General features: G+C 52.5%; 1 protein-coding gene across 1 annotated transcript in view; it reads left to right on the forward strand.

The window, feature by feature from the left end:
- The first annotated feature begins 12,783 nt into the window (after nt 1-12,783).
- Nucleotides 12,784-18,562, forward strand: part of CORO2B (coronin 2B) — a 62,191-nt gene continuing 56,412 nt past the window's right edge. Inside the window, exons 1-2 of the mRNA XM_029952262.1 lie at nt 12,784-12,800; nt 14,374-14,574. Of these exons, the coding sequence (XP_029808122.1) occupies nt 14,374-14,574 (201 nt within the window). The 5' untranslated portion in view covers nt 12,784-12,800. The remainder of the gene's footprint in view (nt 12,801-14,373; nt 14,575-18,562) is intronic.

Below are 18,562 nucleotides of genomic sequence, written 5' to 3' on the forward strand. Positions count from 1 at the left end.
TTAGTTGGTTGAGCATCCAACGTTGGCTCAGGTTGTGATCTTGTGGTTCATGAGTTCACATCCCACATCAGGCTCACTGCTGGCTGTGCAGAACCCGCTTCAGATCCTCTGTCCCTCACTCTCTGTGCCTCCCCTGCTTGTGTTCTCTCAAAAATAAATAAAACATTTTAATAAAAAAAAGTGTATTGGTGTGCCTGGGTGGCTCAGTTGGTTAAGTGTTCGACTTCAGCCCAGGTCATGATCTCGTGGCTTGATTTGTGAGTTCCAGTCCAGCGTCAGGCTCTGTGCTGACAGCTCAGAGCCTGGAGTCTCCTTGGGATTCTGCATCTCCCTCTCTCTCTGCTCCCCTCCCCCCACTTTTGCTCACTCTCTCTTTCTCTCTCTCAAAAATAAATAAATATTAAAAGAGAGAGAGAGACAAAGCACGAGTGGGGGAGGGGCAGAGATCGAAGAGAGACCAAGAATCCCAAGCAGGCTCTGCACCACCACACCAGCTCGGAGCTCGAACCCACGAACCGTGAGATCATGACCCGAGCTAACGTTGGACACTTAATCGACTGAGCCACCCCGGCACCTCCCTCTTTGAGAATCCTAACCAAAAAGTTGGAGAGAAACCCCTCTACCCTCTGCCCTCAGTAGCACCTTGAACCCACTGGACACATTGCCCATGAGATTTTGCCCCAAAGAGTGGAAAATCGGGCTGCACACCTGAACATGAACTTCCCTTCTGATTTCCCTCCACATTCTCAGGCTCGGTCTGTGAGAAGTGGACCTTCTTCCTCTGCAGCCTCACAGACTCAGCCCAGCCCACAGAGACTCTTCAGGCTGCTAATGGAGGGAGGAGACGGGAATCGAGGAAAGCCTCTTAACTTTGGTTCTAAAGATTGTGTGGCTGCAAAATCCTATTTTGGGTGTCGGAACCCGCATTTTTTATTCCTACTTTAACTGTCCTAAGCCTCTATGGATACATGGATGCCACTAAGGGGAAGTGGGGGAAGGTCATAGTCACCGAATGTGGAGAAGCTTAAGTATCTAAAAAGTAAGAATGACCCTCGTTATGCCTCTCTGTGCCCTCTCCTCCTCACCCCTTCTCTCTGCCTGTGGCTTCTTCCTCGGCTACCAGCTGCTGGCTCCACGCAGCTCACATTTAAACCCTCCAAGGAAGGAGCTGAGTGGCCCAGCCAATCGCTACCGAGTGTGGGTGTCCCGCTCTGGAGGTTCACTAGAGGTCCCTGTGGGGCACAGCATGGCCCCCCAGATGAGGCTATGTCCTTCGTGAGTTTGGGCGACAGTGGCTGTCCTCGGGGATGCGTCAGCCAAAGATCCCAGAAGATCTTTGATTAGTAGATGCTTTTTATAAGGCAGTGAGTGAAGGGTAGAGAACATCATGAGACCGTCATCAGTCAGTTGGTTTTTTTTAAAAACAAAAACATTTTTATTTTCTCTGTGATGTTAAGTTTAATCAAAAAGTTTCCACTCTGGTTTCTAGACCCTCAGCCAATGAAGTTTCTCCAGTGTCCTGGAGGAAATGGTAACTCCTGTGTACACACACACACACACACACACACACACACACACGTGCATGCACACCCCCCACACACTCATCCCTAGGGGGCTAGTGGGGGGGAGCAACACAAAGAATTTATCTTCAAATAAGCTGTGTGCAGGGGTGCCTGGGGGACTCAGTTGGTTAAGAGTCCAACTTCAGCTCAGGTCATGATCTCACGGCTCATGAGTTCGAGCCCCGCGTCAGGCTCTGTGCTGAGTGCTCAGAGCCTAGAGCCTGCTTTGGATTCTGTCTCCATCTCTCTGCCCCTGCCCTCCTCCTCTCAAAAATAAATAAATATTTTTTAAAAAGCTGCGGGCAGGTGGCCTGGTGTCTGCTTCTCAGTGGGCAGGCTGCCTTGTCTATACCCAAGATGGTTAGCAGTAGCCTAAAGGTCTTCAGCTTTCCCCTTCTCATTGGGGCACTGAGAGATGGGTCGCCTCCCTCTGGTCTCTTAACAGGAACACTGCTGCCTAGCAAGAGGACCATCCTGCTCTTTTGTGCCCTCCCCTCATTGCAATCTGGATAAATGATCTCTCGGGAAGGAGAAGGTCCAAACCAAGTGACTGCATCCCCCGTGCAACAGTCTATCGGCCCATCTCTGCGCTGCCGGGTGCCGGGAGCCCTGAGGTCTTGTTCTGTGAAGTAGGCTGTCCCAGGGTGCCCTGGCTACAGGGACCGACAAGCAGAAGAGGTCCTCAGGAGGACGCTGGGAAAGCTGATGGGACCCCGCCCCACAGGCAGCTCTGAATGCCCCCTTCCCGGGAGGCACACTTGGCACGTTGTGTTGGGAGGTTTCTCCAACGGGAACAGCATCCGCTGTGCTAGGTCTGACCACGCACACGTATGAGCCCTGTAGCGTGCTGGCTTGGGGACACCTGGAGGAGCAGATCCCTCCACGGGGAGGGACCCCTGCAGTGAAGCTCTTCCAGGGGCTGGGCATGCCCAGAGATCCCAAAGCATCCCAAGCATCGGGCAGGACATTTCACAGGTGAGGTGCCTTGGTGGGGGTCTCCCCAGCTCAGCCTTTAGCCTCAACTACCCAACAACATTTTTTAAAAAAGTCACTTAACCTCGCCTACCAAGAGGCCATAGGGCTGTGGAGGAGGGCAGAGACGTAGCAACAGCAGTGAAAAGAGAATTGGACTGAGAACCAGAAGGCTCGGGTGGAATTCCACCAACCTTATTAAGCGCTTACTGTATGCCCTGCCTTGCACTCCACATCTAGGAAGGCAGAATAAATCCCTCAAGGCACACATTAGGTGGGCTTTGTGATCAACCGACCCTACAACAGGGTAGCTGTCAAGGGCAAAGGAGACCCCATCGAGTACTGTCGAAGGTACAGATGGATTCATAGAGTAACTGTGGATCACAAAGTGCTTGCACACTTGTCATTGGATTTCATTGGGACCTCAGAGCTATTCTAGGGAAAAAGGGACGAATTCTATCCATTTCACAGATGGAGAAACAGAGACTCAGAAAGGCAAAGGGATTTATGAAAGGTCACGGAACCTGGGCTTCACAGGGACACAGTGCCCCTTGCACCAAATCACATGCTCTGGAGGTGGGGCCCGGTGGTCTGTGCATTAACAGGCCCTCGCCTGAGCTTGAGCTAGAGCTTGTCAACTTTCACGTTACCTGCAGACCCCCTAGGATCTCACAAAACTGGATTCTGCTTTAGTCCCAAGTGGCGCCCAGGAATCTGCATTTCTTTTTTTTTTTTAATTTATTTTTGAGAGAGAGAGAGCGTGCGTGAGTGGGGGAGGTATATATATAGGGAGAGAGCCAAAGGATCTAAAGCGGGCTCCGCACTGACAGCAGAGAGCCTGATGTGGGGCTTGACCCCACAAGCTGTGAGATCATGATCTGAGCCGAAGTCGATGCTCCCAGACAACACCGGGGCTGCCAACCCACAGACAGTACCCCGCATAGCGGGAATCATCTGGGGAGTTTGGTTCCAATGCAGGTTTCCCGGCACCCCCTCCCAGAAAGAGTGGTCCTACAGGCCGGAAGTGGAGCCCAGGAACCTGCATCTCCACGGATACCCCCAGGAGACTCTGAGATAGCTGGCCTGGGGCTCACACTCTCAGGATCCCTTCTCTGGAGTTCAGGCTGGAGGACATCCACCACAGCCTCATTTTCAAAGGTTTCCCTCCTCCACTCCCCATCTCCACTGGTCTTGAACCACCCACTGATCCTGTGCCAAGCTGTGGGTTGAGGGGTGTGAGTGGGAGGCCATCCCTGAGCCAGTGGGGCCCTCGGTTCCTCAAAATAGGTCAGAAGTCTGGCACAGACCAGGCTCAGTGGCTGCAAATAGAAACCATCTGTTGGGTCTATGCTTTGAGCTCCGCTGCCCCTCCCTCACTGGGCAGAGGAATATAGAGCCCTCTGGGTGGTTAGTGGTGGGTGGGTGCTTCTCTGGGCAGGGCCTGCTGCCCCAGACACTCCCACTGGGTCCGCCTGCAGAGAAAATGAGCCTCAAGCACCATGTTATAGACCCCCACTCTTCCACCCTTCCTCATCCTCACCCCTGACTTGAGTCTCGCAGTGTGGACCGGTCATCATATAACCTTGCTGTGTGAACTTGGACAAATCACTTTCCCCTTCTGGGCCTTTGTCTCTGAAACGAGAGGCTGGGCTTTAGAGGGCCCAAGGGTGCTTTTCTGCTCCGCCAGGCTATGGTTGGTTCCATGAAAGCCTTTCTGTGTCAGAACCCGCATGCAGGAAAAGTTGGGCCCATAGCGAGGCAGACTACTTCCAGCTTTCTGCGCAGGTCGGATCTTACAAGTTGGGATCTGGTCCTGCAGATCCCCATGAGGGGATGGGCAAGGTTTGTGATCTGGGAGCATCAAGGGGGCTTTGGGAGGCTTTGAGGGGCAGTGACAGAGTCACTCTTACTTATTCCTGTCATCCCTTCACTCATTCCTCTGTTTACTAAACGTTTATCAATTCTGCACTAAGCCTCGTGGTGAGCCCTGGAAAAATGAGGAAGAATGAGATATAATCCATGCCCTCCATAGCCAGCGTGATTGGGGTGCAGACGCTGGTGTGACATCTGAGTTCAGATCCAGCTCCTCCATTTAAGTGGCCTTAAGTGTGTCTGTCCACGGAGATAAGAGTCCTGTCTTTTCCTCGGACCCATAGGAAGCACTTACACGCCGGCTCTCACCATTAGTGTGATGATCCAGGAAAAGGGGAGCACAGGACAGAATCTGGGAGCTTCAGGAAAGCCTTCCCAGCTCGGGAGCCGTGGTGAGGGAGGCGGGAGGCTGTCCTGAGAGCCGGGAGCCCCGCAGGCCGGCCGCCTCCTCCTCACGTGTCCAGGCCCGCTCGGCAGACCAGGAATAGACAGTGCGTCTGGCTGGGCTTGCGTTGGGCGATGGGCAGTGCGCAGCGTCTAGGGGAGCGTGATCTGGAGCATCCCCTATCTGCAGGCTGCGGAGAAGGTACCATCCCAACCATGCTCCTTCCTGCTTTGATCTGCTCTCTGGTAGCTCGAGGGAGACAGGACCGAGCTGGGAGGGATCCCATCTCACGGGCAGGTGCGCGAGGCTCTGGGAGCTGGTGGGAGTGGCTGACTGGCACAAAGGCCTTCCACACCTGCTGGGGCTGGAGAGGTCACTGGGGTGACTCCACATGGTGGCCTCCGTGGTCCCTCTATATCCTGGGTGGGAACGTGTGTGGAGGCTCAGTTTGATTAGCCTCTACTAGGATGTGACTTTTGGGGGCTAAGCAAGAGTCTACCGTTGCTGTCCAATGGAATTTTTTGCAATGATGACAATGTTATGTAATCTGTTAGTCCAACTAAGGATCTGAATTTTTAATTTGATTTTATTTAAATGTTTAAAAATATTTGAGAGAGAGAGAGAGAGGCAGAGCATGAGCATGAAAGGGGTGGGGAAAGAGGGAGATACAAAATCTGAAGCAGGGTCCAGGCTTCGAGCTGTCCCCACAGAGCCCGACGCGGGGCTCAAACCCATGAACCGTGAGATCATGACCTGAGCCGCAGTTGGACACTTAGCTGACTGAGCCGCCCAGAGGGCCCAGAACTATTTGCGTTCCAGTCGAGAAGGAAGCTGGGAACACCTTCCTGCTGTGGTTTGCGACTGCACTTTGGAACCCTGGGCCTACATGGAACCCCATTTGAGAACCTCCGGTGTGAGGGAAATGCCGGAAGCCTGCATTCCAGCTCAGGTCGTGATCCCAGGGCTGTGGGATCGAGACCACATGCTGAGCATTGGAGCCTGCTTACGATTCTCTCTCTCTCTCTCTCTCTCTCTCTCTCTCCCCCTCCCTCACTTGTGTGCTCTCTTCTCAGTCAATCAATCAATCAATAAGCAAATAGTTCCAAGTTTGCCTCTTTACCCTTTGGAGGTCCAAGTAATGCTCTGTAAAGAGAAAAGCTACTCTGGCTACAAAGAAAAGATCGTCGCCCTTCATTTCACAGAGAAGGAAACTGAGGCCTGGAGTCTATCAGTGTGTCACTGCCCGCCCAGCCGCGGTGCTGCCTGGAACTCAGAGCGACTGTCACTTCCGCCTCCAGTTTGGGAATGTGCACTGTGCCCCTCCTGCGTGTCCAGTCCCAGGTTTGGGACAGCAGAGGTGGCCGCGAGACGGAGGAGGGCGAGGTGACCAGCTGTCGCTCCCAGACGCCACGTGCCATGGGCACCTGTCCCCTGTGTTCTCATGTCCTCACAGAGATTCGGTGTGGTGATGCCCACGTTGCACCAAAGAGGGCGCTGATCCGGGAGAAGGAGGGGGTGGCTCATCACCCAGAGAGGGACCCCAACGAGACCGGACATGTCGGCCTTTCTCCGGCAGCACGTGGACAGGAAGTGGCCCTGCCACATATCCTGAGCGGTCAGCGCAGCTCCCAGGGGTGTCCTGGGCACCCTGGCTGACCGCTCTCCCCCAAGGACGCAGCCATGAGCTCCCCCCTCACCTGAGCCGGAGACATTTTTGTGTTCCAGTTAAAGGGCCACATTTCAGTCACTGTCATCTAGAAAATGCACCCGCTGGCCACAATAACTCATTTTTAGGATCGGAGGACAGGATACAATTTACTTCCATGTGGAGTGTGCATAGTGATTATCTCCGAGGAGAAAAAAGCCGGCCCCCATTTCTTAAGAGGCTCTAAGGGCCATTCAGCTGCGAAATGACTGCTTCTTCCTTCCGGGCCCTCCTCCTCTCGGAGGGAGACCAGGATGGCACTGGGCCCAGGGAGAGTCCGCCAGGGAGCAGGCTCAGCAGATGTGCACATCTGGAGGCCAGAGCCTCTCCCTCCCTCCTCCTGACCCTCAGCCCAGCCCCCTCCTCCTCCCAGCAGATCCTGGCCTCCCCAAGTAAACACTTAATTGAGGTCAGAGCCTCTCCTTTCCAGAAGAAGGGGACAAGGTGGAACTAGTGTTTGGCAAGCACCTGCCCTGAGCCAGATGCCTTGTATTTGGTGACTTCACTGCACCTGGTGAGCTGGTGACAGTATCTGCATCTCATGGATACATAAACTGATGCTCAGAGAGGTTGAGGAACTAAGTCTAAAGTCGCACAGCAAACAAAGAGTAACTTTTGGATTCTTTCTGACTCCTGAGTTCTGCCTACTACATAGTTTCTTTATACTTTTGTATAGTTCCTTATATTCTGTGGAACACGGGTGAGGGGGTATGAGTTTAGGGAGAGGCCAAAGGAAGAGAAGACAAGTACTATATGGGAAAGAACATGAGACAGGAGTCAACAGTTCTTGGCTGCTCTTGGCTCTGCCACGTGCATAGCTTGTGACTTTGGGCTAGTCTCTTAACTCGTCTGAGCCTCAAATTAGTCGCATATGTACTGTATATTTTCCGTGAGGTTAGAGTGTCTGCCCATTGGTCAGCTGGGGTGGACAGAGGAGAGCCAGGCGGTGTCTAGACTGGTCCTGGCTGTGATGTGGGTCGGCTTCTTGTGGCGGTTCTGTGGGCACTGTCCCCTTGCTGATACTGTGCTTACGTCAGCCGCAAGGGACTCACTAAGCCCTAGGCTGGGAGCTGTACTGGATTCAGAGGCTCTGGCCTTCTGGTGGGTGACGAGGAGCCCAGAGGAGATGGGGCTGCCAGACTGGCAGGACGAGAGCTGAAAGGAAGGGCGTGGACTTAGAAACACTAGTGGGGGTGGGGGGTAAGGATGGCCCCTCATCCCAATGGCAGGATGAAAAGGAGACTTTCCTTCAGTCCAAACCTCAGTAAGCTGAGGTCACAGCCCCGGCGTGAGGGTCCCCAGGGAGACTCCGCCCCATCACCTCCAGGGAAAGGGGCAGTTGTGCCTGACCTTGACTCCTGCCCTCCCCCCATCCTATGAGCCTATTCAACTGGTGTCACTGTGAGGCTCCTGTTAGACAGAAGGTCCAGGACCAGGCGGGGGGTGGGGGTGGCGGTGTGAGGGGCAGAAGGAGTTGGATGCCCAGGGAGTTCACAAGCTATCAACAGGAGACAGAAAACCCCTGGCCAGGGTGGCAGGACCATGACCTTGCTGGACACTCTGATCCCAACGTCCCTTTCTGTTATAACACATCTTTCACAGAGGAGCTCTATGATCTCATCTTGGGGCCAGAAGACCGGCTAGTCCTATCCATTCTTCCACATCACCCTGCTCAGACGTCATCCACTAGCAGCTTGAGTCCTTCCAGGGATGGGAAGCTCATTACCTATCAAGGCAGCTTCCTTTTCCACGTCAGGCAGCATTAACCATGAAGAAAGTCCTCCTTCTTAGGGAGCTCCAGTGTGTCTCAATCTGTGCTGAAACGTTAAGAGAAGGAGCCCTCTAGCCTCACTGGAATCAGCAGGGGTAGGAGGTGGTCCACCAGGATCAAGGCTGTGCTTGGGGGCAAGGGCTGAGGGGCAGAGGGCCAGATGTTAGCTCCTCTCTTGGCTGCCACACTGATGTCCCTCTGAGACTGGGGCAGCTCCACCACCCCAACTTGGGCATGGCCCTCTCCTCTGGCAGAAGAGGGAGGAATGTTTTCTGCTCTCTGACTGGACACACATGCAGCTGACCTCAGAGTGAAGTCAGCCCCTTAGTAACTGTGGAACTGCGGGCGGGAAGGTCAGCCCCCCCCCCCCCACCGCCCCGAGGCCTGCGGTCACTCTGCTTTGGTCCAAAGTGTGCATCGCTGCCTGATCTGGCCTCCCAGGCCTTCTAGCCTGCAGTCCACCACCCTCGGTGCTCCCAGCCGGTCCCTCACTGCTCTCAGCCGGACCAGGGCCTTGTCACTCATTCCCTCTGCCTTCTCCTCTCCATCCTTGCCCCCAGCAAAGCCAAGCCATGAATAACAGGGCCATCCATAACCTGAATCGAATCAAAGCTTTACTCCCGACGCCTCGAGCTTACAGAGAAGACAGGAATGACTTTGAAGCTGACACAGAGCAACATGAGACAGAACTCTGAAACGTTTCATAACACAACTGACTGGGTGTCTTCAAAACCTCAGTGCTATTTAAAAAAAAAAAGAAAAAAAAAACAAAAAAAGCTGATGGGAATGTTCTAGATGAAAGGAGGCAAAAGATCACCACCAAATGAAACACGTGGGAGCAACATGGCTCCCTGTCCTGGTTGTTCACAAAATGGGATAGCTGTGAAAGGCATTTTGGAGCATTTTGAGTACGGGCTGGTACTCAGTCCTAGATGGTACTGAGGAATTGTTAATTTTCTTTTTATTTTTTATTTTTTAATGCTTTACTTATTTTTGAGAGAGAGGGAGACAGCATGAGCAGGGGAGGGTCAGAGAGAGAGGGAGACCCAGAATCCAAAGACAGGCTCCAGGCTCTGAGCTAGCTGTCAGCACAGAGCCTGACGCGGGGCTCGAACCCACCAACCGTGAGATCATGACCTGAACTGAAGCCGGACACTTAACCGACTGAGCCACCCAGGTGCCCCGGGAATTGTTTTCTTAGACGTGATAATGGTGATATGTACTCATGGAGAAAATTGCCCTCCTTTGTGGGAAATGCATGACGACGTAATATGAGGACAAGAGTCATGCTGTTTGCAACCGCCTTTCAAATGAGTCCACAAAAGAAAAAAAAAAAGACAGACACGTACACACACACACTCACAGACAGGGAGATAAAAAGAAATGTGGCCAATGTTAATGATAATTAATCTAGGTGATGGGTGGTTATTTTACCATTCTCCCAACTATCTTTTTAAATAGTTATTTATTTTTGAGAGAGAGAGAGAGAGAAAGAGAGAGAGCATAAGCAGGGGAGGTGGTGGGGAAGACACAGAACCTGAAGCAGGCTCCAGACTCTGAACTGTCAGCATAGACCCCGACGAAGGGCTCTAACTTGCAAATCGCAAGATCATGACGTGAGCTGAAGTCAAACGCTTAGCCGACTGAGCCACCCTGGTGCTCCCCAGCTATTTTTATGTATTGAAGTCTTTAATAATAAATGGGTTGAGCAAATGTGATCTGAACTGTAGAGTCAGAAAGGGAAGAACAGGTTGGGGTCACCCCCGGGCTTGCTAACCGTCTGAAGTGGGGCTGGGCTGTTTCCAGGCCTGGGCAAGGACAGCCGTAGCTCCACCCATGGGGATTGGGTACAGCGCCCGCCCCCCCACCTCTGTGCCTGGTACAGGGGGATGGCCCCCGCCCCCGTGAGGCCTACAGTGACCCCCCTCCTCCCCGACTTCCAGTTCCCATGGCGCTTACATTCCACAATCCGTGCGCCACCAAGTGACTGTTAGATGACCGTGAACTTGTGCCGGTTTCCTCTCCATATTTGAAAGCATAAGGGTTGTTGCTTTCCTGGACGCCCCTCAGGAGCCTGGGTCCCCGGGAGTGGCAGCGGTGTCTCGAATGGACTTGCACCCATGTTATCTCCTTTTGATTCTTATTAAACAACCACATAAAATCAGAAATTATGGATCTTGTTCTAGAAATAGAGCCCCTGATGCTCAGAGAGGCGAAAGTGTTCTCTTCCAAGGCTAGCGGGAGTCAGAATGGGGAGTGGAGGCCCGGGACCACAGACTCCCCATCCGCCCCTCTGCCATGAACACTTGCTGTGGGTTTTGCATGCAGTGAGGCCGCAGGCCCAGTGGTGGGGACCACGAGGGCCCCTGCCCTTCCAAAGGCCCAGCTGAGAGGGGAGAATGTCTTTGGAGATCCGTCCCCAGCCTATCAGCCCGTGGGGAGAGGCCAGTGCTGGGCTTGCTGAGAACAAAACCCTCAGAAAGACGCCCTCCATTTTTCCCAGGAAGCAGGCTTACATCATTCAAGGGGCCTGCTGGGGCCCAGCCCCGGGAGACAGGCTCGTGGGAAGAACCGGCCTGCTGAGTGCAGGCCCCAAGGCCAAGGACTGGGCTCTGGCCCCTCAAGGCAGCACCTAGTTCAGAAACGCTGGCTGGGCCATGTGAGGGGCACCGGTGGGATGTGTTCAAGAACACAGGTGTGCCCTCCAGGGGCCTTGACCACCAATGCCTCTTTGTGTGTATACATCCCGAGGAACAGGGCAGTGGGGAGATGGGGGGAGGGAAGAAAGGGCGGAGTGTGGGACAGTACGGAAAGCAGAGGTGAAGTCAAACGGGAAGATAGACTCAGGTACAGCCAGCACCTGTGGGCGCCACCCAGGGAAACATGAGTGTTGTTGCCTGAAGGCTCCGTAGAGGCCATCGGGTCAGCTTGCCTGGATGTTGCCGGAGCTCTGGGACCCAGCCTCCCTCAGGAGGCCTGCCCGGCCATAGCAGGCACGGCCTGGCAGCCCTGAGGACCTGGGCGCAGGCCCCACGCCTGAGCGTGCAGGGCTCTGGGGTATTCAGAAGGAGGAGGAGTGGAGGGTGGGGCACGGCACAGAGCCCAGCCCTCCCCCTCCAGCCTCACTTCTGCTCTATCAGGCAAGCATCCAGAGGGTTGCCGGGCCTGTGCTGTCTGCGTGTCACAGTAGTTTGACATTGACTCCTCCACAAACGTGGAGGTAGTGGGGATTATCAGCCCCCTTTATGTAAGAGCCGCCGGAGGTAGCACAGAGAGGTTAAGTGGCTTGCCTGAGTCACACAGCTAGGCAGCAGCAAAGGCAGCAGTGCCTCTGGGGCTATGTGGCTCCCAGGCTGGCTCTTCACAGTGACCTGTGAGACGGACAGTGAAGTCTGAACCGGGGAGGAGGTTAGTGTTGAGCCGTTATCGACGGGCCCGGCTCAGCCCACCCCAGGTACCAGGCCGTGGGCTGTGCTTGGACTGGAAAGAGAAATTGTAATCTTGCTCACCAGACGTGGGCTAAGTGGTTCCCTGAGCCTTGCGTTCTGGGGGAGACTGAAAGGCACACTAGCTGTCTATATCCCCCCAGGAGGGGCTGGGCCCATCACGGGGCCGGGCTCCCAGGAGGTGTCCCCGTGGCATCCAGGTCTCATGTGGGCTGCCCAGGATTGCAGAGACCAGTCTTCAGTCTGCCTCGGAGACCCTGGGGGCACCACCTGCCACCCCAGAGCTGAGACTGTCCTCCTGGGGAGAGAGAAACTGTGACACGTGGAGACTGGTCGCTGAGGGAGATGTGCTGGCCGTCCAGGGGCTCTGAGGTGTCCGGAGCCGTAGAGTCTGAGTTCAGAGTCAGGCCCCAAGTCTGAGGGTAGGCTGGGCAGGGAGGGAGGGTGGAGGCGCTCCCGGCCGGGGATGCACCAGCATGGAACAGGAGGTGGCATTTCTTTTCCATTCCCTTTCATGGGAACTGTGGAATCTAGAACGTTCCCGTGGAAGGGACAGAGCCGTTCCTAGCACTCCCCTATCAGACTGGATTTTTGCCCGGGCTATGCTATATTTTTCATACTGGTTTTTTTTTTAAATTGATTCGTTATTTTTTAACTTAGCCTTATTAGAAGTAATACCTGTGAAATCATGGATTTGGCATGCAAGTTATATTATTTTGAATGCAGATTAGAATAACGACTAAAATTAAAACCTTCGCCTCTGTACCGTGTAAAGGGATTGTGAGTGACCACCTGGGACCCCTCCTGGGGCATCGCTGACCCAATCCCGATGTGGAGCGGATGACTTGAGAGTGGAGGGGCTTCCCCAAGGTCGTGCGGTCAGGAGTGCTGACTGGGGTCCCGCCCGGGCCCGGCACACTTGCCCACGCAGCAGGACTTTGTCGTGACCAGTCCTGACAAACCTGGACAGGGACCAGAGAAGGCAGATGGAGTGGGTGGCAGCATGGGCAGAGGCTGGGAGGGAGGGAGGAGGTGCGAGCAGGGGGAAGGCCCCTTGGAGTGCGGAGTGACCTGGGCAGTGGAGAAGGTAGGGATGAGGGCGCCCAGGGAGCGGGTGGAGAGAGGATTTGTTTGCAGGCGAGGAATCCTCCCTGAGATTCATTCCCTTTATTGGCTCTGAACTCCTTCCTTCAATGAAGAGACCTTTACGGCTGAGACCAGACCTTCCTGGCTTTATTTACATCAAATGCAAAGATTTGCTTTCAAATTCCCAGGGTTGGTGTCCTGATTCTGTGGTTGTGCTTCCTTTTGTGTTGATTTCCCTTGGAAATTTCTTGTAAATTACCCCTGCGTCTGTCTGTTCTGAGATGCGTCCAAGGCGCAAGATGTCCATCAGGAGATTTGGCAGGAAGGAGAAAGCAGTGATCATGGCAAAGTTGGGCCAGAAGCATGCTCATTTACAAAGCACTGTTGAGCTCCACCTGCATGCCAGGCCCCCGCTAGGTACTTGCGTGAGGCCCGTCACACTTGGAGCATGTCTGTCGAGAGCACTCCTACTTGGGGTCCATCCGTGATGACGCGCATCGGGCTTGCCCCTAGAAGGTGCCGTCCTGTAGTGAAGCTGGACTGCACGCAGGCCACCTGCTCGGTCTCCTACGCACCCACTCGCGCACATCTCTGTTCTTGGCTGTGTGGCACAGCACACGCATGCAGTCAGGGCCAACTGGTTGGTTGGCTGGAGCCTGTGTTCTCAATGGTGGGTAGAGACAGGCTATGAGGGACCACGGATCTCTTGCCTTGAGCAGGGGTTCTTAAACATCAGCGTTCCTTTGTCTCACTGGGCGGTTCCTACAGGTAGGAGGAGAGCGGAATTAAAATGCTAATTTCTGGCCCCACCCCCAAATGCTGGATTCAGTAGGTCTGGACAGAGACCCAGCATCTCTCACAAATGATGTATGAGGTGCAGGTGATTTGGGACCACACACTGAGAAACTGCTCCACAGGGTAGGCTGCCATAGGAAAGAGTCTCAGATTGCCGGTCAGGAGACCTGTGTTCAGGGTTCTCCTTACCAGCTGTGTGGCCTTGGAGAAGTCACTTAACCTCTCTGTGCCTGATGATGATGGTGATATATAGGACTAAGAGATTCCTAAGAGTGCATTTGTGGATTAGAAGCTCTCTAGGGAACCAGAAGAGGGGATGGTAATGGATGGTCATTTGTCTCTTGGCACATAAAGGGGAGCATCTCCCCCCGACCCTCCACTTTTGTGGACACGCAGCCTTCTCTGCCTGCACCTCCCATACTGAACTGAGCGCTGTCTCTGACATGCAGAAAGCAGCTGGCATGTGCAGCTGGGTGGATGGTCTGCTCTGTCACACGCCATGTCCCTCGAAAGTGACAAGAACTTACTTACATCTTTTCTGGAAGGTGGGATGGGAGTGTGTAAAAAGACAAGAAATGAGTGACACCCTCATGCCAGTCTTTGCTCTTGTAAGACTTTAGTAGAAAAGTGAGCCCTCCAGCACAGGGTCAGACACACAGGGGGCCCTGCATTCCTGGAGGCTCCTTCCCTTCTCTCCACTTCCCTCCACCCAGTGCCCGGCCCAGGCCCTTCCAGAAGCAGTGACCTGCCTGACCCTTGTCTCTCCTGGTCCCTCACAGATGTCCTGGCGTCCACAATACCGCAGCTCCAAGTTCCGGAACGTCTACGGGAAGGTGGCCAATCGGGAGCACTGCTTCGACGGAATCCCTATCACCAAGAATGTGCATGATAACCACTTCTGTGCTGTCAACGCCCGCTTCCTGGCCATCGTCACCGAGAGCGCGGGAGGTGGCTCCTTCCTGGTCATCCCCCTGGAGCAGGTAGGGCCTGCGCCTCCCTAGCGCCGGCTGTAGCCCAGAGCAGGGAGAAGGCCTTCTTGGTCTCTCTGCACCACCAGTGCCCTCTCTCCACCCTGTCCTGTCACTTCCGCAGGTGCTGCACCCTCCCAAGGTTTTCCTGAGGTTCACCAGAACAAGTCAGTCCAGGATCTAGGAGACCTGAGATCTTTCCCAAAACTTCCCTAAAGATTGCTTCCCCGAAGCACTTAAACAAGTCCCTTCCCTTTGGATCCATGGGGTCCCCCTTAACACTGGGGATTGGGACATCTGATCGCTGAGTGATCGCCAAGACCAGGTCCAGCTCCGCCATTCTGTGTCCTGGATGTCCTTGTGGTTTGGAGCTGGAAGGGAGGAGGACCCAGCCACAGGCGCAAGTGCTGCTGCAAAAATGACACACTCCCTGGAAAAAAAAAAAAAAATCCAAGATCTTTGTGAGAGGCTGGAAATGAAGTATCTTCTCCCTCATCCCCACTTCCCATCTAAAGGTTTCCCTCCTTCTGAGGCTGCCTTTGTGAATATAGCAAATTAAATCTGCAAAACCTAGATCATGAAATTTTGAAGCGCTCTGTTCAGGCAGAGTCCCTGGAGGCCCGTGGGAGGTCACGCGCCGCAGGGAAAGTGCTTGCTGTCAGTCTTGCTTGTTTATGGCTGAGCTCTCCCTTCCCGGCCTGACTCATCTCTACTCCTACCCTCCGCCAAACCACTCCGGGGAGGAGGAGGTACGTGCGGAAGGAAGCCTCTGTTCTCAAAATCCACCGTCAGCTGGTGGTGGCGGATAGATTTTTCCAGTCTCTCCTACCCACGGTAGGCGAGCCCAGATTTGGGAAAGCCTCAGGCCATATCCTCCTTGCATGAAAGGGGGCAGCCGCAGTGACACTGAGGGCAGAGCCCTCTGCACAGAGAGGCCCAAGGCCCTGATGGCGGGAGGCCTGGGCCATAGTGGGCTCTGCCACTTGCTAGCCATGTGATCTCAGACGTCACGTAACCTCGCTGCGCCTCATCTTGCCCTAATGGGAACATGGGGATGCTGAATCCTCCTCCGTCTACATGTGTGACGTCCGCATGGAGTAGGACGGTAGATATGGAAGCTCCTTGTGGACTACATAGCACGGGAAAGGTGTTTGTGGAGCTTCCTGGGAAAATCGTTAGCTCTGCTCACGGACTTTGCCCACCGATGCCTGCACCAGCTCTGACGCAGTTGGCAGGATTCTGAAATGTCACTTGTCTCCCCTCTCGAACCAATGGGCTCGGATACCTGTCCACTTCCGGGACCAGCTAAGCTCCAGCTGAAGCCGGTCCCCAACCATGTTTGGGCTGGTCCCTACTGGGGCCCAAGCCCATTGCTAGCACCCCGCGATATTCCACGGTATTGACTTGCAAAGGGCCATAGTCCGTGCCTCACACTGTAACGGAAATTAATTCCAGATGTGTTAAAGATCTAAACATTAAAAGAAAAGAGAAGGGAGAAAAGGAAAGAAAAAGCGGCAAGTATATTACAGGAAAATGGAGAGTATTTTTTTTTTAATGTTTATTTCTTTGAGAGAGAGACAGAGTGCAAGCAGGGGAGGGACAGAGAGAGGGAGACACAGAATCTGACGCAGGCTCCAGGCTCTGAGCTGCCAGCCACAGAGCCCGATGTGCAGCTCAAACCCGTAAGTGAGATCGTGACTTGAGCCGAAGTCTGATGCTTTAACAGACTGAGCCACCCAGGTGCCCCGGAGAGTATTTCTTTAAATCCTGCAGTAAGGAAAGGCTTTCTAAGCAAGACAAGAATCCCCAAGCCGTAAAGGAAATGATGAATAGATTGGAACAAAAAAATTTTTAGTGTTTTATTTATTTTTGAGAGAGAGAGACATTGTGAGCAAGGGAGGGTCAGAGAGAGAGGGAGACACAGAATCTGAAGCAGGCTCCAGGCTCTGAGCTAGCTGTCAGCACAGAGCCTGATGTGGGGCTTGAACCCACAAACCATGAGATCATGACCTGAGCTGAAGACAGATGCTCAACCACCTGAGCCACCCAGGCACCCCTGGAACAAAAATTTTTTTTAAAGGTAAAGTTTCTGTACTACAGTGAGGCACGTAAGGAAAATTTAAAGCACGCCACATCACTGATACAGTATTGGCACTATATAACAGGCAACAGATCCATGTCCAGAATAGAAAGTTCCCGAAAAACCAATAAGAAAAAGAACCCAGTGGAAAACAGGCAAATGATATGAAAAAGCAGTTCACAGAAGATGAAAATAACTCTTTTAACCTACTAAAACAGGAAAAGATATAAAAGCATAATTATCTTTGGTATTTCAAGGGTGTGACAGCACATTCTTGGTGAACTTGATGTATTGACATCACATTTCCAGGTAGCTTGGTAATAACTATTAGCATGTAAACACACATGCGCATTGGCCCAGCAACCCCACTTCAATGAATCCATGCAACAGAAATAGTTTCAAATATTCAAAAAAAAAATTTGCAGCGTTCTTTAGGACTCAATCATTTTTACAATTTTTTAATTTCTTACAGAGAGAAAATTTCTCTCAAACTGCTTAAAAGTTTCTAAACTCTTCCTCTCTTTCTACATTGGTACCAACAAGTTTGCTATCGTCAGTAGCACTGGTCTAGAATATAATCAGATTTTTGAACATTCCAAGGACAGCAGGGAAAAAAGGAGTGAGACTCTGGATGGATACAATGTATCTGGACCCGCACACGTAGATCATGTACACAGAGCTTTTCAGCTTTATTTGTTCACATTCTGTGATACCTTGTGTTTAAGTGGACGGATAATGGACTAAAAGTAGGGCTCACTTTACCAGTTGGCTTCTGTTGTTTTCTCTGATTTCAGTAAGTTTTCACTTCACAGAAATGCATGAAGGTTCATGCCGCAGTTTTATAATAGTGAAAATTGGAAGCAGTCTGCGGGTCTGTCAGTAGGAAATGCATGAATGAATTAGGGGGCATCCACATGAAGGGAAGCTATGCAGCCATCAAACCTGATGATGTGGGGGCGCCTGGGGGACTCAGTCAGTGAAGCGTCCGACTCTTGATTTCAGCTCAGGTCATAATCTTGCTGTTCTCGAGTTTGAACCCTGCATTGGGCTCTGTGCTAACAGCGCAGAGCCTGCTTGGGATTCTGTCTCCTGTTTCCCTCTCTCTCTCTGCCCCTCCCCTGCTTGCTCTCTCTCTCTCTCTGAAAAAAAATAGAAACACTTTGTTTAAAACACTGATGACTTAAAACAGTTGTTGCTAAGTGCCCGGCTCAGAATCCCTTTATACTTTTATAAAGTATCGAGGACGCCAAAAATCTTTTACTTAGATGGACTCTATCAATATTTGGTGTATTCAAGATTAAAATAGAAGGCATTTCAAAAATAGCTATTTATTAATTCATTTTTTAATTTTTTAATGTTTATTTATTTTTGAGAGAGAGAAAGACACAGAGTAAGCAGGGGAGGGGCAGAGAGAGAGGGAGACACAGAATCTGAAGACAGGCCCCAGGCTCTGAGCTAGCTGTCAGCACAGAGCCTGACACAGGGCTTGAGCCCACGAACCATGAGATCATGACCTGAGCCAAAGTCAGCCGCTTAACCAACTGAATCATTTAAAATAACATTAGTAAGGGGCGCCTGGGTGGCTCAGTCAGCTAAGCATCCAACTTCAGGTCAGGCCATGATCTCACCAGCAGCCTGGAGCCTGCTTTGGATTCTGTGTCTCCCTCCCTGCGCGCCCCCCCTACCCCCCGTCACTAACACTCTGTCTTTCTCTCCTTCAAAAATAAATTTTTAAAAAACATTAAAAAACTTTCTTAAATAACGTTGAGGAACCCATTTCACATTCTCCCAAGAAACATATTTTTATGAAAACTAGCTGTTTTCCAAAACACAAAAAACTAATAAGAAGAAATTTGTCTGGCTTAATAGAAGATTTGCATGTATATATGTATTTATATTAGAAGATTTGGAAATCTGCTC

The sequence above is a fragment of the Suricata suricatta genome, chromosome 9 (genome assembly GCF_006229205.1).
Source record: "Suricata suricatta isolate VVHF042 chromosome 9, meerkat_22Aug2017_6uvM2_HiC, whole genome shotgun sequence".
NCBI classification, from domain to species: domain Eukaryota; kingdom Metazoa; phylum Chordata; class Mammalia; order Carnivora; family Herpestidae; genus Suricata; species Suricata suricatta.